Source organism: Labeo rohita, chromosome 6 (assembly GCF_022985175.1).
Source record: "Labeo rohita strain BAU-BD-2019 chromosome 6, IGBB_LRoh.1.0, whole genome shotgun sequence".
NCBI lineage: Eukaryota > Metazoa > Chordata > Actinopteri > Cypriniformes > Cyprinidae > Labeo > Labeo rohita.
In genome coordinates, this window is record NC_066874.1 from 21,355,284 (window position 1) to 21,381,071 (window position 25,788).

The 25,788-nt window shown below is 37.3% G+C and overlaps 1 protein-coding gene across 1 annotated transcript in view; it reads right to left on the reverse strand.

The window, feature by feature from the left end:
- The window catches only part of mast2 (microtubule associated serine/threonine kinase 2), a 91,806-nt gene extending 68,468 nt beyond the window's left edge, over window positions 1–23,338 (reverse strand). Inside the window, exon 1 of the mRNA XM_051111505.1 lies at window positions 21,660–23,338. Coding sequence (XP_050967462.1) covers window positions 21,660–21,698 — 39 coding nt within the window. The 5' untranslated portion in view covers window positions 21,699–23,338. The remainder of the gene's footprint in view (window positions 1–21,659) is intronic.
- Window positions 23,339–25,788: the final 2,450 nt, after the last annotated feature.

Genomic DNA, 25,788 nt, shown 5'->3' on the forward strand with positions numbered 1-25,788 from the left:
GTTGCGTTACTGTCTATGGAGGGTCAGAAAGTTCTCAGATTTTACAGGTTTGGAACAACATGAGGGTGAGTAATTAATGACATAATTTTAATTTTTGAGCAAACTAACCCTTTAATCCACAAGAAAGATACTAAACTAATTACTATGCCCCAGAAACTATGACTATAAGACTGACTAGCTATGCTGTATCTTCTACTTTCTCCCTCTCCACTTTGGGGAAAAGAAGATTATGTGTATCAGTCTCAAACAAGTATTTCATATTGAAAGCAGCAATCTGAAGCGAATGAACTCTGTTCTGGCAGACTGATTACATTAAGGCATATGGAGGGTGGGGTCTGAGGGAGACCAGGGAGCAGTTGCACAAAGCCACACTTATACACAACAACAGCATCCTGGCCAAGGCTCTGTCACTGCCATAGGCTAAAAGGCTAGGCAATGAAATTAGCCAGAGTGACAGTTTGGAGCAGGCCCCCTGCTCTCCCACAAAAGCAATCTCCCCAATGGAGCCCATTAATATTTCTTAAGTTCGTCCAGGAAGCTGTAGTGCAGGGAAATGTAATCAGGGAGATGGGCCGAAAGCAGCATCACACTGCTCAAATGGACTCCTGGAAACAGCCATCAGGAGCTGCAGAAAGATAAGCAACTCTGTGTTTACACTGTCATAAGAGCTTACTGGAGGTGGCGGATTTGAGGTTTGAGGGGGTTAAGCAGTATGTCACATCAAGATGCTTTGCAGTTTCATTGTGACCTTGGGTATAGTGGAATCTAATGAGACCGGGGTTATCCTAAGCAACAGTTTTATGTTTGACTGACAGCTCTAAATCTCTCCCCGATTAGTGCTGACTTGTGGTGTCATGCCCTCCAGCGTAGATTTCAAGATAGCAGAGCTAATTGCAAAAGCCTCAGAGCTCTTGAGGCTAAGCAGCCATACATTAAGACAAAACACACACTGAACATTCGTTTAGTGTCATTATGATTCATTACAGGCAGAGTCAGGCTCTACTCACATCAACCTGACCCAGCAAGAGCACAGTGCTCAATAATAATGCAACAGCAGTACTGGAGAAATGAAACAAACCAGAGCTGCTGTGACGGCAGGTCAAAATGCAAATTGGCCCCTGTGGCTCCAAAGACCAGCCAAGAACAATATCACACTCACCTCACATCTCTAAAGATACACTTCATACATATATTAATACGCAAATGTTTTTAAAAGGTCCAAAAAGTGCAGAAACTCTTTAATAATTTAAAACTTACTCATTTTTTGAATAATTACATTGTATCATGAGCCAAACAATATTTTTTTTTGGACTAATAAGCAAAATAAAATGTAAAAAATATTAAGAAAATGTTTAAATTATGGTTTTCTATTTATATTTTACGTCTAAAAAAATACACATTTTTAAAAATATATATGTGTGTGAAAATAATTGTTTCTATTATTTAAAAGTCTGGGGTTGTTTAGATTTATTAATTTATTTATTTTTAATGTCTCTTATGCTCACCAAGGCTCCTATTGTTTGATTAAAAATATAGTAACAACAGAAATATTGTGAAATATTAATACAATTTAAAATAATGTTTCCATTCTAATACATTTAAATTAATAATGTAATTTAATTTTGTGAAGGCAAAGCTGATTTTTTTGTTACTACTACTATCAGTGTTGAAAGTAGTGCTGATGATGATGTGAAATGATTAATCGCAATTAATGGTATCTAAAATAAAAGTTTGTTTAAATAATATATGTGTGTATACTGTGTATATTTATTATGTATGTATAAATACACATGCATTCAGTATATATTTTAAAAATATTTACAAGCATTTACATGTATATTATATTCATGTTGGGGCTGTCAAAACACATACATGTCTATATTTTAAAAAATATTTATATGTATATATAGTTATACTTGTATATTATGTAGATTATTTAAAAATATAAATATTTTACATATAAATCTAAAATATTTTTCCTTAATAGATAATAAATATACATTCTATATAAATATTTTTTATATACAAACATAACATTCTTCTTAAATATATACATGTATTTGTGTGTATTTATATATACATAATAAATATACACAGTACACACACATATAGTATGTAAACAAATGTTTAGTTTGGATATCGCGATTAATCATTTGGCAGCACTAGACTACTGACACTAGACTCTAACACTGTGCTGCTTAATATTTTGCGGAAACCCTAAAATGCTTATCTCAGGATCCTTCGATAAATAGAAAGTTCAAATTAACAGCATTTATTATAAATAGAAATCTATTTGTAACATTACATTATGTCGTTATTATATCGATACTGTTTTGAATAATTTAACATCCTTGCAGAACAAAAGTATTTTTGTTTTTTCTTTACATTTTGAACAGTAATTTATAAATGATTGTTTCCTTTGCAATGAAAATTTGAAGAAAAAAATCTACCGATTATACAGCTGTAATTTAACTTTAAGACACAAATATACTCAGGAAACAGAGTGGTATGAGTTATATGCTGAAGTTAAATAGCAAAAATATATATATACACACATATATATATATATATATATATATATATATATATATATATATAGTACAGTAGTAGTAACAGGGATGTTGGCCTTAGCGAGCCGAGCCCTATCAAAAAAACAAAAACAAAATGCAGCCACGTGAGGTTCCCACTTACACTTGATGCATAAAGAATTGATGACAGCTGTCAAAATGCTGACCTCTCCCAAGCCAAGTACATTAGTACAAGTACAGTCCAAAGACTTCCAGGATGGAAACAGACAGCTCTGGCCAAAAAGTCAGAGCTTGCTGGTTCCCTCGAGACTTCACCAGGGACACTGGACAGCCTCTGACAGTGACAGGCTATGTGCAGGACAGCACCGCAATCACAGCTTTCTGTCTTTGAGTGAATGGCTGGACAGAAAATTACAGATGCAGGAGGATAAACTTAATGGATACAATAAAACCCACTTCTAATGCAAACAGAAAATACAACATCTGTACTGTACATCAAATTCACCCAATCAGGAGATATCTCATGTTTAACGCACTGATGTGTGGAGCAGGCCAATCAAATTTCACAATGTAAAAACGTAAACTACATCATTAACAAAATGCCCCCTTGCTGTTTGCTTGTTCGAATTAACAAGGATGAGATAGCTTTTATCGCTTGTAGCTTTATCCAGTCGCACCTGGTTAGGACATGGTGTGAGAGAGAAAGATACAAGCACACTGCCATCCCTGGACACGTTGACACAGTCTTGGCCGATTTCATTACACAGGACTAATGAACTAATTACAGTGGACCCAGGGGAGGCCTTGCTCCCGGTCTGAGTTTCTGGGGAAAGGACAGAGTTATGGAGCTACAGAAGCGCTGCAGAGAGGAAAACATGCTACTAAAGGCTCAGCAAATACAACCACTTTGCATCTATAGTGGAGAACAAACACTGCATTTATTTAATAAAAATATAATTTAAAATAACACTTTTCTATTTTTCATGTGACGGCAAAGCAAATTTTCAGCAGCCATAGCTCTAATCTTACTCCTTCATTAACCATTCTAATATGCTGATTTGCCACTCAAAAAAGATGTCTTTTTATTATCATAAATGCTTTGCTCCTTAATATTTTTGATACTTTTTCTTCAATGAATATTAAGTTCAAAAGAATAGCACTTTATTTGGAATAGAAGCCCATTGTAACATAAATGTATACAATTTAATGCATCCTTGCTCAGTAAATACAAACAACGTAATGCTAATATGCATGCACAGTAGTAATATAATATTAGTAATATTAGTGTCCTATTGTGAACTCTTAGACACTGACAAGCTTCCTGCCACTGTTTTAAACAATAAAAGGTCAAGAGGGTGTAGTCTAGTGATTGCATGAAGCAGGTCTAAGGATGTTTAATCATTTCATGGAGCAAATGGGGCGTAGCACTAAGCCTGTCAAGACTAATTGCCTGCAATGAACAAGTAAACGAAACTGATGGGGGTGAGAAAGAGAAAGAGAGGGAAAGGCAAATCAAAGAGTTATATGTACCAGGAGGATATTAATTAACTGGGTCATTGTAACACAGATAGAACAATATACATAAGAAGGAGAATGCGGCACCCGTGGAGGAGCAGACATCATTATAATGAGTGATTGAAAACTGTTGGGCTGGAACAGAGGATGATGGACTACTGGAAACTGCTGTAAATAAACCAAAGAAAAAAAAAAATAAAAAAAAAATAAAAAAAATAATGATTTTAATATGTTTAGGTTTACAATGTACAAGTGCAGGATCATTAACAGCTCCATAAGAGCATAAAAATAGATTTTTTTTCTGAATATGAAGGTGTTTGCCCATTTACAACCTCATATCATAATGCTAGAGCACTGTAGATGGTAACCAGGTGTTAGGGGTGGGCGATTATCAAAATCTTACACGATATGAGTAATTTTATTTCACAGTAACAAAATAAAATCACAATATAGTTATTTGGTTCATACAGATGCTGTAAAATAAAATCCCAGGACTTTCAAGGATCGCCGCACGGTCACTTCAGTTGTTTCCTTATACCAGCACAATCAAATTAAAACACTCCATTTACTGTCTCATTAATAATGCGAAACTGTAAAAGGTTTCCTTTTATTTGTGTACACTCACAATGAAAACAAAACATTGTGATTTTATAAAATAAAGAAAACAAAAATCTCAGTTTTTTCCCTTGCTTATCTGTTTACTAAATCAAGTATATTTCAAGTATTTATTCCTTGTACGCATGTACTGCAGATTCTATATATATATATATATATATATATATAACGTTATTTAATATAATATTTAGTATTTTCACATCTAGGTGTGGGAAAAAAAAAAATGTAATTTGTAGTACTGTGTTTAAAATAAATGAAAAGAATCTAGCATAGTAGATTTGCTTTTTCCTGTTGTACCGAAATCATATCGAACAGTGACCCCCAAACCGAGGTAAGTACCGAACCGTGACATCTGTGTACCGTTACACCCCTACTATTTACACTAAGTGCAAAAAGTTACACATTCTATTTGCATTATGTTAAAATAGCAGAATTTTCTGCTATTTATAATACTTATTGCAAATAGACGTAATTATCTGCATCTCAGTATTGTAGTACATTAAAACAGTATCCTGAGTGTAAATTATAGTTTAAATTCAATTTATTTAATGGATGCTACCTTACTGGGACAATAAGCCCTCCCTACACCTTCCCTAACTCTAACTGATACTTAATTTTCAACTTTTTGATTATTTCCTTCATTTTTATTGAAAATAAATGCCTTTCCAATATGATGTGAGATTTGAAAAGGAAAAGGCATATTTGAAACCAGGTCGATCGTGTTCGAAAAAAGCAGAACACACACTTTATCCTTTGCGCCACTGGAGCTGATGACAGACAGCCGTCTTTTGTAATGTTGACTATGCCAATCACACATTGATGGGCGGAGTTAGTGTAAATAGCCTCTGCCAACAAGTTGGGCTATTTGCACTTAGTGTAAATAGACACTTCGTAAAATAAACATTTCTTCCTATTAAAGATACAAGTGATTTATTCAAGAGCACGGAGATGTTTTCTCTTTTTCGTTGTTTGATTAACATGAATGACAGACAGCAGGAATATTAGACGTGAGCCGCCCAAATCCAATATACTGTTATACATGTGTTTTCGTTCTAAGCTGTTGCTTTTACTTAAGACATAAATTACTGTTTACGAGGATACTTGCAAAGACGGACATTTCGATACATACAAGTGTGTGTATTTAACAAGTTCAAGGCCTAAAAGCAGCAAAAATAACTCCGTTCAATACTCCCGTGCTCTAAGAGCAGCGTCTTCACGTGCACGTGCCTCTCTGACAGCACTCAGAAACATAGCGAAATAAATTCTGTTTTCCTGCTGATTGCATTTCAACAGCTTAAAATCACTTGTTTTTAAACAGCAATGCTAAAAATGCATGCAAACGATAGATTTTCATGACACGTGAGGATGTAACCGCAATAAAGATGATAGTACAAAATCTCTACCAGTTAACTGTCTACCTCTACCGGACACTGCTGTGGAGTTGCTAACATTTCAGTTTTCTCAAAGTCAGGATTTACCACAGGATGCATGGAATAGACTGAACCCAGTTGTGAAGGAGAGAACAGAGTGTTTGATTTAGGTTGTAGCTCATTCATATTAATTGAAGCTGGTGCTGGGAGTATGTAGGACAGGAAGACGGCTGAGGCGGGGCCACAGGGAAAGACAGGACGCTGAACAGCTGAGGTTTAGAAGAGGATAGAGTGAATAAAAGAACACAGGGAGGGCAAGCGGAAGGATGCAGAGAGAAATACTGCAACCACTTCTGATAGATGCAGCTGCAGATTTTAAGAGATGCCTCCATCATCATCATCATCATCATCATCATCACACACAAAGACAACTTGGCTGCCGCCAGCCGCCTGTCATACCGCGTGAGGGCTAAACCGGCACAATTAGCAGTCGTGATATATGAGGATCTCCTCATGTTGTTGGAAGGGAGCACCAAGTAATTATCCCTACTACTGTGGTATGCTTTTGGCAGAAGAGGACGTCTAGCCCTTAATTCACTCTTTCTGTCTTCTTCTGCGCTCCCTCACTCAGATGCTAATCTAGTGATCAGTCTAGCTATTCACACTGACTATCAAACTGTGGAAATTAAAAAAAAGAACATGAAAAACCCCACTAATCCTAATTAGAATTTGCATATTCAAATTAAATCTACATTCCTCGATGAAATGTCTAAGTGGAGATAATGGAGAGTGAAGAAAAACACAATGCCGGAGTGAAGACTGGCAGATGCGTTTTTTTTTTTTTCTTTTGAAGAATTAAAATCCAGTAATGATGTACCAGCATGTCAAGCGGGGAGTGTATTCGGGGGTTTTGTTTGACAGCTACGTTGAGTTTACCTTTATTTGAACTTTAGCACTTTATGCTATCGGCAGCACTGTTTTCTCTACACATCATTTTGCATTAGCGCTGAGCTAACGCTACGATGCTGGAGCTACGTTCTGTCAGATCTCTGAAAAGCTCTCCACGTGTAGCAGCAGGCTGTCTCATTGGTATATCTCGCCAGCTGCGATATTCAAAGAGAGCTCATCCGTCTCCTACATATAGGGTGACAGTCGTCATCCCCCCCATTGCAAACGGAGGAGCTTCAAAACACAGAGTCGGCAGGATTGTTCGTTACCGTGCATTGCCTCACCACAATGGGGCCTGAACAATACAGTGCAGAGCTTGGTTTGATCATGCTGATATTCAGTACTGTTTTCCTATAAGTGACAGTTGCAGGAATAGAATGGCGCATTTGTGAGCGGGAAAGTACTCCAAAAAAAAAGGGCCGTTTGAGGTTACAGAATGTATTAATGAAACCGTAAGGCAGCAGAAAGGAATCATGAAGTGAAAAAACTTTAAAGACTGACCCATTTTTGAATTACTGAAAAGTCAGTGCTGAACTGACAAACTACATTATGCATTATACATTATTTTCAGCTTGCAAAAAAAAGAAAAAAGAAAAAAATGGAATGGAAATGGAAAGGAATTAGAGATCAGTACAAAATTCATTATATTTCAAATATTAAATGCAAAAATATTACAAATATAAATTATATTTCCTGTAAATATAACAGTTTTCGAGTAGGACACCAATACCGTTAATGTACAAATAAAAGCTGTGCAAAAAAAAAAAAAAAAAGAACTTTAAGAACTTTAATCAGAGATATCACTTATGGTTTGATATATATATAAAAAAAAAAAAATTCCCGCTCCTAGGTTCCAATCCAAAGCAAAAGATTTGTGAAACCACTCTGAAGTTCCGATCTAAATCAAATAATTTGCGATCCATGCTCCAAAGTCCAGATCCTAATATTGATTTGTGTACCATAATTTCAGATCAGGACTCGGAACATAGATCAGGAATCATTTAATTTGTGGAATGATTCAAGAACCTTATCCGAAGTCCCAATCGAATGAAATCAATCGCGATACGCAAAGTTCCGATCTAAATCAAATGATTTGCGATATGTCACTTGAGGTTCCAATCTAAATCAATTGATTTGCTATATGAAAAATCTTGATCTGAATCAACTGATACACAATACGTGACTTAAGGTTCCAATCTAAATCAACTGATTTACGATATGCAAAGTTCCGTTCTAAATCAAATAATTTCTAAACCCGTAGTCCAGATCTAAATCAAATTATTTACTCTACGGGCTTTGAAAGCCCAATCTGAATCTGCGATCCGATTGGAGTTCTTCGAAATAGTGAATCATGTTGTGACGCAAAGGTTTTTAAATGGTTTTTAATATCATTACAAGTGATGTCGAAATTCAGAAATTAATGGCTCTTCTAATTTGATCTGGTTTTTGCTAGCGAATCACTTTAAATGAAAAGAAGTCATGAGTTTGAATCAATCAGAGCAATTCCAGCTTAAAGGAGAACTCCACTTCCAGAACAACAATTTACAAATAATTTTCTCACCCCATTGTCATCCAAGATGTTCATGTCTTTCTGTCTTCAGTCATAAAGAAATTATGTTTTTTGAGGAAAGCATTTCAGGATTTTTTTCCATATAATGGACTTGCTGCCCCGATTTTGAACTTCCAAAATGTAGTTTAAATGCAGCTTTGAAGGGCTCTAAACGATCCCAGCTGAGGAAGAAGGGTCTTATCTACTGAAATGATCTGTCATTTTTTTTTTTTTAAATAAAGATTTGTATACTTTTTAGGCACAAAAGCTTGCGTAGCACAGGCTCTGGGTGAGTAAATTATTTGTAAATTGTTGTTCTGGAAGTGGAGTTCTCCTTTAAGTGACTCACTCAATTAATTGGGTTCATCTGTTCCTCTTTTTGCTTCTTCAGCCATGTTTAGACAACACTGTCAGTACTACAACTGGTTTAGCTCGATGCTTTTAGAACATTCACTGAAATAGGCAAACAAATAAAAAACGGGTATAATGTTTTTTTAATTGTGCAAAAACATGTGCTTATTAAAAAAAATAAACACTTATTTAATAGATACACTGTGTTTCAATAAGTCAAGCACTTTTCAAGTACCTCTTCAGAAATATTTTTATTTTCAAGGATTTCCCAGGCCTTAAATTTCAAAAACTCAAGCACCTGTGTAAATAAATAAACAAAAATGTTATATATATTAAAATAGAATTGTAATTGTAAAATTACGTTGCAATAATATTTCACAGTAATACTGTATTTACTGTTTTTTATTCATATAATACTTAACTTTTGAAAGCCAGCATATTCTAGTGAATATAAAACATATGAAATATAATTGATCATTGTTTGAAAAAAAAAAAAAAAAAAAAAGTATATGCTGTTATATCGTACTTAAAGTTACTTATAGTAACTGTTTTTTTTTTTTGTTTTTTGTTTTGTTTTGTTTGGGCAATGTGGCCATATAAAACCTAAAATAACCTAAACCCTTAAAATACAAAGATTATTTACCAAAAAGTTGGGAGAAATAACACTCAAGTGTAGGGACCAGTTCTCACTTTTAACTAGTTGCATATTAGCATGTTTATTATTAATATATTGGCTGTTTTTAGTGCTTATAAAGCACATATTCTGCATGACCATATTGTACATCCCTAATCCGACCCAATATCTAACTCAACAACTACTCTACTTAATATTACTAAGCAGCAAATTTATTAAGCAGTTTATTGAGGCAAAAGTCATAGTTAATATTTGGTTAATAGCGTGACCTGGATGTTGAAATAAAGTATGAACAAATATTGTGTAAAGAAAAAGTGTAAAGTGTACTGTACTTTAAATAATACAACACTCCTAAACAGATCCCCTGCTCCTCTAGGAGAGTAATGAAGTCATATTTGTCCCATCTTTGCCTCTGACATTCTCGCAGTCTTCCTCCTGTCCCCCATGACTGCAAGTCTGAGTTCATTACCAGTAGGTGAACAGACACTTCTCCGGTCGTCAGTTTTCGACTCCCAGGTGCTATCAAACTCCCTGACACACAAACATCCTCAGTTCACACTTCTGGCATATCCGCCACCCCCCACATAAACCCCGAACACAATCCCCACACACACAGCCTCGGCACAAATGTCTGCATGCTAGAGAAAGAACCTCATTTGTCTTGGTCAAAGAAAACCGCTACAGAATTTTCCAGAATAATAAAACAACCACTAAAACGTGCCTCTCAGGAAGACAAAAACAAATGTGCTCTTGTAGTAGAAAATGAACACAAGACAGGAAAATGAAATCACAGAAGGTGAAGAAAATGAAAATATAATGTGATGAGAAAATAGACTGAGAATACAGTGGATACAGATGGCAACACGCCACACCCAGATGAATAAAAGAGCCAAGAGCCATCAAGACATGGAGCCCATGAACACGCTATGGACGGCAGAAGAGACGCCAGATACAAAGAGAGACAAAAGGAGCAATGGTGCTCATTACTAGGAGCTGAAGGAGAAATGACTGTGTGAGGGTAGACGGAGGTCTGGCTCCCCAGGGAGGATACCACACGAGAGGCAGACGATCAAAAACCGCCCCCAACCGCGCGAACAGACAGACACGCTACCAACATACTGCTATTTTGCTGTGCATTTGATTAATGCCTACTGAGAGAGGTGCTACAGAAGAGACCACTGACTTCAAGTGCCAGACAAAAGGGAAAAAAAGCAGCAAACGGAAGAAAAAGAAAAGTGATGGTCACAGTATTATAGCTTCCATCGGGAGAGAATTGTAGTGAAGAAGTACTGTGTCCTCGTTTGTCCAAATGTGTTGTTTTTGTGAAACTGTGTTTGAAAACAGTATTTAGCCTACGGCCAAGTGTGGGCAGGGGGGTGTCTAGACACTATTCTGGCATCCTCCTCTATTCTTCACCCACAGACCAATAAAAACATCTTAATGGGCAAATTTTGCTGCCACACTAGAAAATCAAGATCAATGTAGAAGTGATTTAGATTCACTAACTATATATCTGTGGTAGGTTTTTTATAAATATGTGTTTTTTTTTTTATTGCAGCTTGTCTGGGTCCTTGATGAAGCCTCTGAAAGGAAACAGCTTTTGTACTTATAACCTCTCATTTAATTCTAAAGCCAACATGAAATCAAAACTGATGCCATTTACTTTCTTAAAATGTTTCTAGTCTTACTGTGAGTGATTAATTAGTGCACATCATTCCAAATGAGTTTCTTCTCTTTCATCAAAATGCAATGACTAGCCCTGGCTTTGAAATGACCTTCCTTTTCAGTTGACGTCATCTAGTTCATGCAGATACAGAAAATGTTAATCAACAGCCAAATTGATAACGCATTTTGAGGCTTCTACTTGATGCAAAACATGATGATAACTCAACATGATCTCATGATAATTTGTATATATTTTACATAAAATGTGATTCTACAAAACGTACATTTACTTACGTTTTTACAGCATCTAAACATACAATACTAACGTATTTTCAGCATTTAAACCTACAATACTGACATATTGATTACATCTAAAATGTAAATTATTTACATATGAACATGACTTACAAATGAATCCTTACGAATATTGAAATCACTGCATTTATTTATGGGGTCCAAGCACCAAAGGTGCGATGACACCTATTATATCCACTGGCGTTCTTCTTCCACTCTAATCTAGGGAAGCCCATAGTTAAGAAACCTACTTTTTCAAACTCATCCTAGATGGTTTGTCTGATTTTCCCCAACATTGGCTCAGATTATCTTTAGACCATCTGGCAAAAAGTTATGGAATTGAAGTTCTCAAATAATGTGCGAACTTGTAAAAATGAACATGATGCTATCTCCACAATTCCTGGAGGGACACAGCTCTGCACAGTCTAGAGGAACTGAGTCTGAGACCTCTGCTTTAACGTATTCTGAAGTTGGTGTGTGTTATAACAACCATGACCTGAGGCTACCTGCACAGTTTCGGTGCAACAGTGTCTAGTGATCAGGAGATATTAAAAAAATTTGTTTCGAGGCAACATGCCAAGTCAAACCATACCCAGTTTTCCCATGTCAGCCATTTTGGGTGTCTGTCATTTTGAATTTTGTCATAAAATGCTAGATTTTATGATCGCACTGGCGTATTGTTACGAAACTAGATATGTGTCTTTGGCACCATGCTGTGACAGTACTTAAAAAGTTTCTCATGGTCAGAAATGATAATGTAATGAAACTATTGGTCTAACTATATTCTATGGGTCGTGCCGAGAACATAGACACCATTTTTGTCATAGCCAGTTGAACTTCCTGTTCACGCGTTGAAAACCTACATTTTCGAACTCCTCCTCGACCATTGGTCCAATTTTTACCCAATTTTGCAAAAAGTCATGGATTTTGTGTTAATATACAAAAATAGTTTCGAATGCTCACTGGCTCTCACCTGCTTTGTCACAGATTGTGACACGCCGTGTTTCTGGTGAGGTGTTTAAATGAGAAATTTGTGCCTTTCTCAGTGAATCGGGATAATAATCTATATAATATTTTCAGCTATTAACAACTTAAACTGCTCTACACCTCATACAAAACTATTATATTCCACCAGGGAGGACTGCGTCTGCAACGCATTGCCATTTGCATTACTTTTGGTACTGCTTTTGACATTTTTGTAATAAATAAATTAATCCGATTGCACTTGATCTGTCTATCATGTTTTTCTTTATAGTATACAGAAATAGTTATGGTTCGGTTTAGAGGTAGGAGTGGGATTAGCGATTATAAAATAAATATATGTTTAATATGTTTTTTCGCTGTAAAATGGGTCGGTTTAGGTTGGTGGTAGGTTAAGGTTTTAAATGTTAAAATACGCCCAAATTGTTTGTTTCAGCATAAATAAAAACATACAAAAAGTGCATTTTGTGTTTCTAAACATTATGTGCTAATACCAGTGTATTAACAATGAGACCAGACTGGATTACATAATGCTGTTAACAGTGCAATAAACATTATGGCAATAACAGTAAACAATAATACATTTGACAAAGAACAGGACATATTGAGATGCATCCTCCACAACCGACTGGAAACTTGATCAGGCCCCATTCTGATATGTACCACCTACTTTACACAATGCAATCAATTCCTGATAGATAAAATCAAGTTCCTCCCTACATTTTCTTCTTAGCGAATATCTTGTTTCACCATAAAACATCACATTACATGTGCAAGTGGTTGCACATACAGTTTAATGCTGACTTTGAATCTTTTCAGCAGTTTGTGATCTCCAATTATGGTCAAACAGGATTTTTAACCCATTTGTCATTGATTGAATGTCTTTTACTGTCTATCTTAATGGCTTATCTCAAAGACAAGGGGGACAACACTGATTAAGCCTGCTCGAAGAGCAGAATTTATTACCGCTAAGTAATACTCTCTGCTGTGAAGCCACCAATCCAAGTCTGGGTTTGTGTATGTGTGCATTTCAATCTCTGGCAGCTGAGTCCACTCTCTTTCTGGCATTTTCCCCTTCACCCCTCCTTCCCTATTCAGTCTAAAACGATGATCTCATGCTCTCACGTTGGTCTCAAAGTGAGCTTATTGCTGCGCTCTTAATGCATTTATCCAAGTCTTTGACGGGGGGCTGGCAGCATCGCCTCACTACCCCAAGTAGGAGCATGGTGTATGTAGAAAACAGTGTCTTCATTCACATCCCTCGTACTTTAAAGTCAAGGTCTGTTTTCAACCATTTTAGGAAAAGACAAGGCTTTACTGTGCTGACAGAACAGCCAAAAGTATACTGAACAACAAATGGATGGGATGCAAACAGACTATAACTGAAAAATTTGATTATCTATTAGTCTTTTATATTTATTTCCTTCTTTGCTACCTCAGTATCCTGAATGTGTCCAACTCCTGGCTTCTGTCTACTATAGGCCACATTTGTCTTAGGCAAATCAACCACGAAAAGTGCATAAACATATACATTTTTTTGCATTTTTGTTTTCTCTGGATGTCGACAATCAGATAATCCTGAAGCAGCACTATCGTATTACAAAAACATGCAGAACAAGTTCCAGTGAGAAACTTATTTTCAAGGAAACAGGTATTAGGAAAAAAGATCTTAGCACCTTTGAGTGTTTAGAGTGCACTGTACTGTTATGAGGACACACAAAACTAGGACACAGGCATCTCTGCAGTCTGAACGACCTTAAAGAGTGAGCGTACTTCAATCATGTGCAGTGCACTAGAGTAATATGACTTCCACAGCGGTGGTGTTCATTCGAGCACGTCTCATGCAGGGGCTGAGGAGGTGTTTGCAATGGGCAACACTGTACATCCATTCAAAACAGCTATTCTTTGTGTACACTGATGTGCTGAAACTAATGGGCCTTTATCCTTTAATTATGATATCAAGCTATTCTTTAGGCTAATGCTGTATTAAAAGTGAGATATTAATGAGAATGCAAATCTCAGGGGAAACTAGACTAATGCCGGCTCTAATACACAGCTGAGTCATCAGAAACTATCCTTTTAGCTTCTTGGTAAGCGGATGTTCTGGTCAGAGTGCAGTCACGAGTTATTTAGCAGCTCAATAGCCATGAATGTTGTTTTCACAGTGACAAAATACAATGCTGCATCAATAATTGCAAATTGTCAGTCATGCCTCCAGCTAGGATTTGACTACGAGACACAAAGTAACAAAATTACGAGATGTTGGTTTTGAAATTCACATGATTTCCTGAGCTGAAGGTTACAAGAGCACATCTATAAAAGGAGAGTGGCAATAACTGGGGTTCAAGTTGATTGTAAACCTGGAAAACATGACCACAAACGACAAATTTCAATAAATAGATAATGCAGATGCTGTGGCGTTGGTAGGAAATTTCAACAGATTTTGCACGACAAATAATGGCTTCAGAGAGTGTTCTATTATTCTAGCATAGAGAATTTTCATAGAAATGAAATAGTTTTGTCCTTGTTTGTTTTGGGTTTAGGGCTGTAAATGTTAAAAAGGATTAAGAACTCCATAAAGTATTAAAAAATGCAACATACACATATTAAAACATACTGACAAATCCAGATGGCCTTCACAAATTCTTCTCACTAAACAAATTTTTTTTTTTTAATGAATGAAAGCACTGCTTACAAACCCTAAATTTCTCTCTTACCTGCCCAGCCTGAGACGCAGCCTGTATTGATTCCTTGAGAATGCACAGTCTGACTCCGTACCAGCTCACTGAGCGCCTGCAGGCTAATGGCCTTCTGTTCTCATCACTGTCCACTGATAGGATCCTGGAGCTGGCCATAACCGTCAATGTCCAGCACGCACTCCACACACCAGCCTTACTACATTCTCTTTAAAACAACTATGCCCAACTGAGACACCTTGAAACCTTTTTTCCTACTTTTAATCTGCTAAAGTAAAAGCAGATTACTTGATATGGTGTTGTTTTTGCCTACACTGCCCCAATACGATAATTCCTTGCAGAATTAGGACCATTTGCTTCAATATTGGTAGTCTGCCAGATTACAGATTTAAAAATGAGTGTAAAAGAGATTGGGAACCAGGAAGCTGAGATATAAAACAACAACAAAGGATTTCTACACATGTACACCCTCTCTTGATGATCAGGAAAATCAATGTATGCGTTTTTTGACACTTTTTGTAATGTAATGCAATAAAAACATTTAAAAATATAGCTGCAAGCAGCGATTACGGGGTTCAAGTACTTTAACATATTTAAGCACATACAAAAAAAGACATTACATCTTATTTAGCAAGCCTGTAACCAGGTAAATCAATAATTAAAAAACACATTTTTGGCAAATCCAGGTAATTTACCATAGAAACATGGTGTTTAACGTTTATGACTGTTATAGCACCAGCTGTGGTCTGATCTCCCTAAAACTTTGAATGCTTGTTTAGAATCACCTGTCGCATGTGTTCACCGGGTTTCGTGAAGTTTTGAAATTTTGTTTAGGCATTATAGGCTTTTAGGTAGATTTTGACAGGCCCCTTTTCTAAATGACCCCATTATAGCCTGCCAAAGTGTACATTTCAACATTTTTTGATAATTATTGACCTAGAGAGTCCAGAGAATTGCACTGCAGAGAATTGCGCCCCCCACCCCCAACCCCCCCAGTGGCCGATTTTTTTTAATTTTTTTACAGACCTTTCTAATTTCACAGAGTTTTGTTCTGACGGACCTCTGTTAACCTTGTCTAACAGTCGCTCAAAGTTTATCGGCAAATGTCATTTAGTAAAAACAGCCCTGCCTCTTGCAATGGAGAGTCGAAAGTTCAATTTTTTAAATTATTAATATTCACTCTCCAGAGAATCTTCCTGCACAGGACAAGTTTGCAAAAGTAGGTTTTTCAATAAATGCAAAATACACCAAAATTTCGCAATTTCACAATTGGACGAATCAGAGGCGTGCATTTTGTCCAGTGAGAGCCAAGGATTCTGACGGCATAAGACACTTAAGCCTGCGACGAACCATTTAGGAGTTATGAGCGATTTCATACTTTTTGATCGCTGTAGTGCCCCCATCAGGCCAGTTGGGGTGAGCTTTGGTGACATTGTAAATGGTGTGAGTACTACCATCCCTCCAAGTTTCAAGTCTCTACGATTTAGAGTTTGGTCTGCACGATCAGTTTTACGTGGAGATTGCTGATCCTTGGCCATTCTAACAATTACAATAGGGTTTCAGCACTACGTGCTTGAACCCCTAAAAATATATAAAAACATAAACATTACATTTAAAATATAAAAGTTGATCCCGTTGAAAGAAGGGAAAGACAAGCTGCTTATCAAAGCCAGCAGTTGAAAATGAATAGGCATAAAGTGGGTCATTGCACCAGACTGTTATGGTTAATAAAAAGCAATAGGAGTGGAAATGTGTGTCATTACAACCTGAACTACCTCCTAAAGATCTCATCCCCCAAAATCTGCACCCTCTCCATCACCGCCTCCCTTTCTTTTCCGATTCAGTACAGCCCGCAGGTACAATCTCCTGATGTCTGATATCCTCGCCTACAAACGCACCAGGGCATAAGAACAATTTAACACTCTAACCTGTCAGGAAATGGGAGAAACACAAAGATGAAGAGCCCAGCGGCACCTCTACGCTCCACTCCTCCACAGCTCATCTGCACCTGAAGAGCAAAAGTCCCAACACCAACACCTCTATCTCCAGGTAATCAACACAAACAATAGAGCTAGAGAAGCGAGACCTGCATTCCCAGTTCTAACGTCTCAATAAAGGGTACACCGATTAACTGCCTGAAATTGGAGAGTGTGAATTAGATAATATCTAAACAACACATTCTAAGCAATATAGGGGCATCTATCAGTGTGTTATGTCACATGCAAAACTGAAGTCCTATGAATACTTTCACCCGAGCAATCATGAGGAAAAAATCAAGCCTCCAACATCACCACAGATAAGAGTGAAGAGCAAACACGGTTTAATCAGCTTGCACCTCTCACAAAAAGATTATTCATTTCACTTTCACTTGTGAAATTCCACTTCTGATCCTTGGAATTGAGATGAGCTGGATAGACATTTTCATATTTTCTAAAGAAGTATTTCCAAAGGAGGAATAAAAGAGCACAAAACCTGAAATGATGTAACAGGACAAACTACTTAACCTTTAAAAATGACTGAAGTACTAAGCATTTGCACTTGTAAATATGGATTTAAGGCATTTAAAGAGGCTATACCATATGATTTTTATATATCTCTTGCTAGTCAACAATTTTACATTACAATTATAAACAGGCATGGTGAATTGAAACATAGTGGTACACAATACAGTATATATTTATATATTTTATGGCTGGATATCATCGACTACCTCACTGTACACTTTGGTCAAATACTGAGAGTTTAAAAATACATAAGCAAATGTTTATCTAAAATGGATTGTGTTTTAAGCAGTAAAAAATTATAATAACCAAAAAGCTGTGACTCCATATTTTAAATTAATGTGGCAAGTTGTTACATTGCAAAGCAAACAGCATACACCTAAGCTTTTATCACTTGTCAGAAACATTTATTTTGATTCATTAACAAATTGACCAATTGGATAAGGGAGGTCACGCCATGCGCTGAGTGCCTAATGAACAATTTAAAGCTGTGACCAAAGAGTGTTTGATTGTCAGGGACATGTGGATGACCATTGACATTGAGGAAAAGGCATTAAACAGGCCTGGGCCTCAGGAGACCACTCAGAAGCATTACAGAGATTTAGTCTCTCCTTCAGCCTTTAACCTCTTCCCATAAACACTGCCAAATGTGGATTTTCAGGGCGCTGCGTCTCACACTGGCCAGCAATATTGGGCCTGGTCCCCATGTGACTGACTGCCCAGACCACTTTAGAGCATTAAGGGGATGCATGGCTTAAAGCCATAATGACCTATTCATCAGCAATCAGTCAATATGTTCGTAAAGAAAATATGGATCTCAACAGACCTCCAGAGAATATACGCATACACTAGCGTTCAAAAGTTTGGGGTAAGAAAAATGCATAACACTTTACAAAAAGGTTCATTAGTTAACAAACTAAGAATGAACAATACTTCTACAGCATTTATTAATCTTAGTTTATGTTAATTTCAGCATTTACTAATGCATTATTAAAATCACAAGTTGTGTTTGTTAACATTAGTTAATGCACTGCAGACTAACATGAACAATGAACGACTACTTTACTACTTTTATTAATTAGCATTTCAAAAGATGAATAAATACTGTAATAGATGTATTGTTCATTCATTGTTCATAGTTTGTTAACACATGACACCTTATTTGTAGTGTTTCCAAAAAAAATATTTTTTTTTTTAGGAAATCAATATTTTATTTAGCATAGATGCATTAAAGGAGAAGTCTACTTCCAGAACAAAAATGTACAGATAATGTAATAGGATTTTTCTTCATATAATGGACTGATATGGTGCCCCCGACTTTGAACTTCCAAAACGCAGTTTAAATGCGGCTTCAAATGAGGATTCGAACTCGGGACGCCTGTAGTGCAATGGCGCTGTATGTCAAAAATGACAAAAAATTATTTTTAATTTTAAACATAGATTTTATATCTAAACTATTGCTGTTAATCGTTTAAAAAATAACTAATTAATCGCACATTTTTCTTAAATTAATCGTGATTAATCCCATTAATTATTAATTATAGCCATTCAACATTACAGTACAACTCAGAGCTATCAATTTTAACATTTATTAGACTTTATAAATTTTTTTTTTTTTTACCTATATCCTTCAGTAATTAGGAAATACAGAAACTGAATAAACACTAAATACTAAATTACACATAGATTAATCCTTAAAGCTACAAAAGTTGACTTCCTCTTTTTTTTTAGTTCTTTTATTAACAGACATTACAGCAGCTGGGTTATCAGCTTACTTGACTGCTATTACTTTAAGAGCTGCCACTGCTGAACGTACCGCAGATCTGACATGCATGCTCGATGTTTCATTTGCGCTTTAATATGAAATAATACAGGCTACAGCGCACGCCGCCTCATTTCTGCTTGCAATTGAAGCGCACGTGCTACGAGCACATAACAGGTGACGGGACAGGAAAATAAATTTTACCAACACATGGCCTGACAACACCTCATCAGGCCACAGCTCAATGTTGTTTGACTAAAGCTCACAAGTCACCTGTACTGTTTCCATGCTTGTTTAACTAATGCCTGGTGCTGAGACGAAGTTGGAGTGTGCATCTGAAAAGTCTCTAGCTTGATGTGGTTGTAAACATGTTCTGTGATTAAAACACACTTCTTGTCAAGAAAAGAGACAGAAGCAATAGTTGTGAGTGGGGTGGCCAACCAGCCCCGCCCCTGAGTTAACTGCGTTAAATATTTTTAATGCTGTTAAACTGGAAAAATGTAATTGCTTGCGTTAATTTTGACAGCACTAATCTAAACATAAAAAATATATTTTACCATAGTTTTTAAACAAATGAACACAGCCTTTGGGAGCATAAAAGGCTTCTTTCAAAAACATTAAAAAATCTTATTGGCTTCAAACTTTTGAACACTAGTGTATGCGTTTCTAGTGAAGCTGTTCAGATTCTGCTGACGGACTCGGAGTGATTGTAGAAACAGGATATGAAGTTAAATGAGATGTTACAGTAGATAGCAGAATAAGCCCGCTGCTTCATCTCACTGCCCGGTTCTGGCAGACTGAAAGCCCTACGGTGGATTTACCGAGACAAAACCTCCCAACTGCACAGCTGAGTGAACAGACACAACACAGAGTTCAACTCAACCAACATCCATCCCCACAGCCAACGGGCAAAAACACAGACACCCTAGCAAAAAAGACAGCACTGAGAACTGTAAAGTGCCTTAAAACCCCCACTATTACCTGGAATGGAAACAAACTGCGCCTATGCTGCTCATAACGCAAAAATACACACACATCAAAAACAACACACCTCCTGGATACAATACTACTTGAACAGAAAATGCCTTTCCAGTGAATGACACTTCAGTGCAATCCCGCACTGCTCCATTTCACATGAGCCTTTTAAATATTATCCGAATTACAGCAGGACATTGTCAATTTTCTTTTCATCTTGTTTACTAACATTTTATCTACCCTGCTAAAAACCCTGCGGGCAAGGAGCTAAATTACAGAATCAAATAGCTTCTCAAATAGCAGCTCTGCATTGTGTAGATAATGCTGTAGTTCAATTAGTGTTGATATTGAATATAGACATGAGATATAAAAAACAACCTCACAGTATGCATCTCTTGACATTGTACTTGGCATCAAGGGACAATGTTTTCAACATTTAACAAAGCAGTCTTCATCTACACGGGGTTAACTAATGAACTGACAGTGAATGCAGTTACACAACACAGAAAAAAAACTAAACTGAAGGGTGTAAAAGAGATGGGCGTGCAAAAAGCCAAGAATATATTTGTTGATGTGTGCAATTACACTCCCTAGTTTAGAATCTGCGTCAGGTGATTAAGTGTTAATTTGTGTCTATATATACACACAAGCATGTTTGTGTTATGCCAGGCAAGTCAAAGCCAGAACGCCTCACACATGTACTATACATAATAACCGGCCCAACAAAGAATTGCCTTTAGCTTCATTATGAGGGGGGATTCAAGGTTTAGTACAGTTGTTACATTCCTGATTAACATTTCTAGTATTAATGGCAGTCTAAAACACTTTCTGTCTGATTCAATCTTTGTTCAGCTGTCCAAACAAAAACGTGTACCAGTTTAAATCACTGAGTCATGATGATAACTATTGACACAGTTCCTGTAATTCAAACAGCAAAGGAGACAGGAAAGCTAGTAAGCAAATCATTTAAAGAATGAGAGACAGCCAAACTGATACGAGAAGGAAAAATGCTGAATTTTGCCCTGAATTAATTCGAAATCCACCGAGACCACGGCAATGTTATCACCGAGACACATTCGAAAGGTTCACATTGCTTGACAAAACTGGATAATTTGATCCCAAGGCAGAGTTTTCTTGCTTTCTGCAGTGCTTAAAATTTGTGAATGTGCTGACACATCACAGCAAACTACAGTGAAGACTGAGAAAGGAAGCAAAGTCGGACAAATTAAACTAAAGCAAACTTGTTTGATGTTAGATGCATCATTCCATCCTTACCTGAAGGCCTCTCCTCCTTAATATACTGGAGTCATCCATTTTACTTGTCTTGTATCTGAATTCCGACTTTAGTGAAGTTGTCCCACTTTCCTAATCAAGGATACAGTCCACTACACAAGATTTATCAGAATTCCATGAGGCACAAATGATCTGTCAGAGACCCGGTTTTGGGTTTCAGTGCTGGGAATTCGCTCTTTGCTGATGTCATGCTCATCCACAGCAAAAAACAGATGCGATCATCCTATAAGATTAGCAAATGACTACCGAACAATTTTCCCCCACATGCTAGAGCAGTCCGTTTCTAACTTTTCTCACCTAAAAGTGACAGGCACTCATGAAAACATCAATGTCCTCTGTTTAACAAGGTAGATTTTCAACAGGTATTCCAAAAAGTTAAAAATTTAAAGAATACAGCTCAACATGAGGACGCTGAGTAAGTCAACTGACAGCAGGAGAGCATTTCAGCACATGGCTAACATTCTTGTTCCCCGTTCGCTGTTTGCTTCAGGCGGTTCAGAGAAAGGAGAGCTTTCAGAACAGTGCCTCTCGGTATCTTTGCTTCCTCAGAATGAGGAATGGCTGGAAAATATACGTCTCCCTGAAACCCTTCCTTCATTCATCCATTCAGCACAGGCGACCTGTACTATCATCAAAACATCTTTTCACCCCAAGCTCTGGAGTTCTTTTCCTCAGTCCGACACGCTCAGTCTCCAGAGATTCCCAGATATCTTCATTTCTATGGAAACTACAGCCTCTGCATTACCGGTGGACAGTTAATGATAAAAATGGCACCTCGGGGGATGAAAATAGAAAAATATTCAGGCCAGCGCAGTCCTCCAGAGATGCAGAATCAGTCTTAGATGCAATGGACTGCAAGGAAAGTTTAACCCTCCAGTGCATCCATTTACCTAGTAATCAAGTAAGTAAGTAAGTTTATCACTTGCTTCAGCTTGAGAGCGGCTAAAAGTGGAAGGGCGGAAGCAAGCAGAGAATATTTTCAGCCTACACTCTTGAGATAATCTGGAAACAGTCAGTAGCAGCAGCAGGAGAATGCAGGCACTGGCTGCCCACTGACAGCACAAGGCAAACAACAACTCCAGTCAGAGCGGCATGGCTGGATTCCATTCCCCTCGGCCGAGAGGCCTCCGTCTCTCATTCGCCAGGAAGGCAGGCGGACGACAAAAGCCGTGCTGGCAGAGCTGTCTTTTCAGTGGCAGGTGCAAACAGACGCTGCACTCACGCTGATTGCTTGTCTGCTTTTTCTTCGCATATCTCTTCCGCTTTATTCAGCTTCCTCAGTTCAGTGATGAACTGGACTACAGCCAAGATTAGTCTCCTGAAATCAGGGGACAAGATGAAAATTCCACGCAGGAAGAGTGTCACTCAGAATCTCCTCATCTTCTCCCCTGTCAACGCGCGCAAAGCGGTCCGCTGTTTGTGAATGGGCTGCCTGCCGGAGGGGCTGCAACGGTACAGTCAGAAATTCAACCTTGTCATTACAATCTTCCACTTACACTGCCTTCTATCAGTGCACATGCAGGTTGTTAAAAGAGAACAGTAGCTGTATTTCTTTTCTTTGCTTGTGCTTGTACATACAAGCCTTCTGTATCTTCCGTTTCTCGTTCTCTTGTTCCTTGTAAGCTCTCCTCCTCCTCTTCTCAGCCTCACTGCTGAATGCTGCTTTATCTGTCCTATCAGCCAGCAACACATCCAGCCAGCCAATCAGACGCATGCAGGCTCAGAGCTATTTGCATAATATGAATGGGGGAGCAAAAAAGCCCCACCCCTTCACTCCCTTCTGTGCCATTCTGCTCACAACGGTCTGCTTTACCCCAAAACATGAAAAAAATACACATGCACACAAAAATACACATTTCCTACCATGCTGCTTCGACGAGCACAAAATGTCCTATTCTTTCTGCCTCTCAAATAAGGTGTCTGTGTTTTGCACAGGGAAAATAAGTGAGTCTAATATCAGTATATTCAGTAATGACAGTCTAATGAGATTTTGCAGGGCTTTCCTTCGGTACAGTGATCCATTAGCAGCGGCTGTGTTCATCTCAAGGGACGGCGGGAACAAAAGCAAGAGGGATTATCGTTCATAGGCAGAACATTGCCATTGGTACTGTCATACATACTGTATATATGTGTATTAATCACCCACCTCTCTTCTCTCTGCCTCTCTCTCTGCCTCCGACGTCATAGAGGAAGCAGAACAGGCAAGATAACAAACATTAGCTTAGAAGAATATGTGTAGTGGAGAGAGAAAGCGAAAGAGAGAGAGACGTGGAGAGAGAAGCTCTTTCCTCCCACACACACAGTGAAGAGCGGACAGAGAGTCATTATATGATCAGGTGAATACCAGGGGAAAAGCAAATTATGCGTTTGGATTTGTGTGCGCACATGCCTTTGTAGGAAGATTACACGCAAAACCATAGCAAGGGTCGGAGTTTAGTGGAATGGACATTGAAAATACAATGAACAAACTAAATTCTTAATTTACAAGTAATTACTAGCTTTGTAATTTGTAATTGCTAGTTTTGTAATTACTAGGACTATCAATTCAGTATGATTAACTTTAAAATTGTATAAAATTGTAAAAATTAATAAGAAAGTGAATGCTCCCTGACCTATACACAGATTGCATGAGGAATTTTCTTAAAATAACTATTTTTAGAAACAATTGCCACAGCTCTGGAGTTATTTTCCACAGCAAGATAATTGCATTTCTGACATTTTTACTTCGTTATTTATCACAAGCATTACATTTTACTTTTCTTTTTCAAACCCAAATTTTGCTTGTCCTTGTGATTCCACAATCAAATTTTCATGCAAATATGATGAAACATGCAAAATGTCATGTGATGAACATTTGTTCACGTTTTCATAGCACTTATGTTGACATACACGGACGTAAACGCACATTGTGGACAAAGCAAGAACCCAAATACAATTATACAAAATCAAATATTGAAAATACAAACACTAATCTTAATATTTTATACTCAGTGTCTATGGTGGTTATGGCCCTGCATCTATGAGAAGGAAAGTATGATGATAGCTATGTTTCCATCACCCTGTTTTTATGTGCAAGTATCGCATCAGAAACAAAAGATAAAAAGGTACCTTTGGGAAGATGCGAAATATGTACCAATAAGTAAATATAGGCGGTAAAACAATGAGCACTTGCAATCGATTTCGTACAGTTATGATCTCAGACCCATGTGTTTCGCTTTTTGGACATAACAAGCTTGGTCACTATCTCAGCTGGCACTGAATTGGACTTAGGATGCGGAATTTGTGGGTACGAATCCCGTCAAAAACATGACTCGCGTTGAAAGTACTAAAAGATGAGAGATCGAAAAACAAGCTAAGACAGCATGCTTACAATTAGTGATGGCAAGATACCATAATTTTGGCTTTGGTACAATACCAGAATGTGATACCTCAGTATCGATACCATAGGTGACAAGTAACCAGCTTTAAAAAGATAAGTGAATTGAAAACAATTTAGTAAGTAATGAACTACATATGTATTAGTTCATTTATCATTTATAACTAAACATTGACCTACATTAATAAGTGTTGTAATACTGTTAGGTCAGCTTACCTAATGAATTTTACCAAAGGTTGCTTTACTGTAAAGCGTCTAACGTCTAACAGTCAAAGTATTCAAAATCATGTTATCTCTCTCTCTCTCTCCGACTGTTTCAGGATTTCATACTCAGATATTCAAAGAAAAAGCATTAAATATAAATGTCACTCTCTGGGCTGCTTCATTTAGCGGTCGGCGGCACGACAGAAACATATTATTGATACTAAAATTAATATAGCAAAACTCTTGCTTCATTCAAATTAAATTAATATTTGATTGTTTGAAATGCAAGCGCAAATATTATGTGACCAAAGCTAAACTGGTTTTAGCGTGTCACACACATTTGAGCTTTTGTGTTTACTCTGTATCACATCTTAGGTAAGTTAGGTGTGCTGATCAATTGTAAATAAAAATTAAAGGAGAACTCCACTTCCAGAACAACAATTCACAAATAATTTACTCACCCCGGTGCCCCGATTTTGAACTTCCAAAATGTGGTTTAATGCAGCTTCAAAGGGCTCTAAACAATGCCAG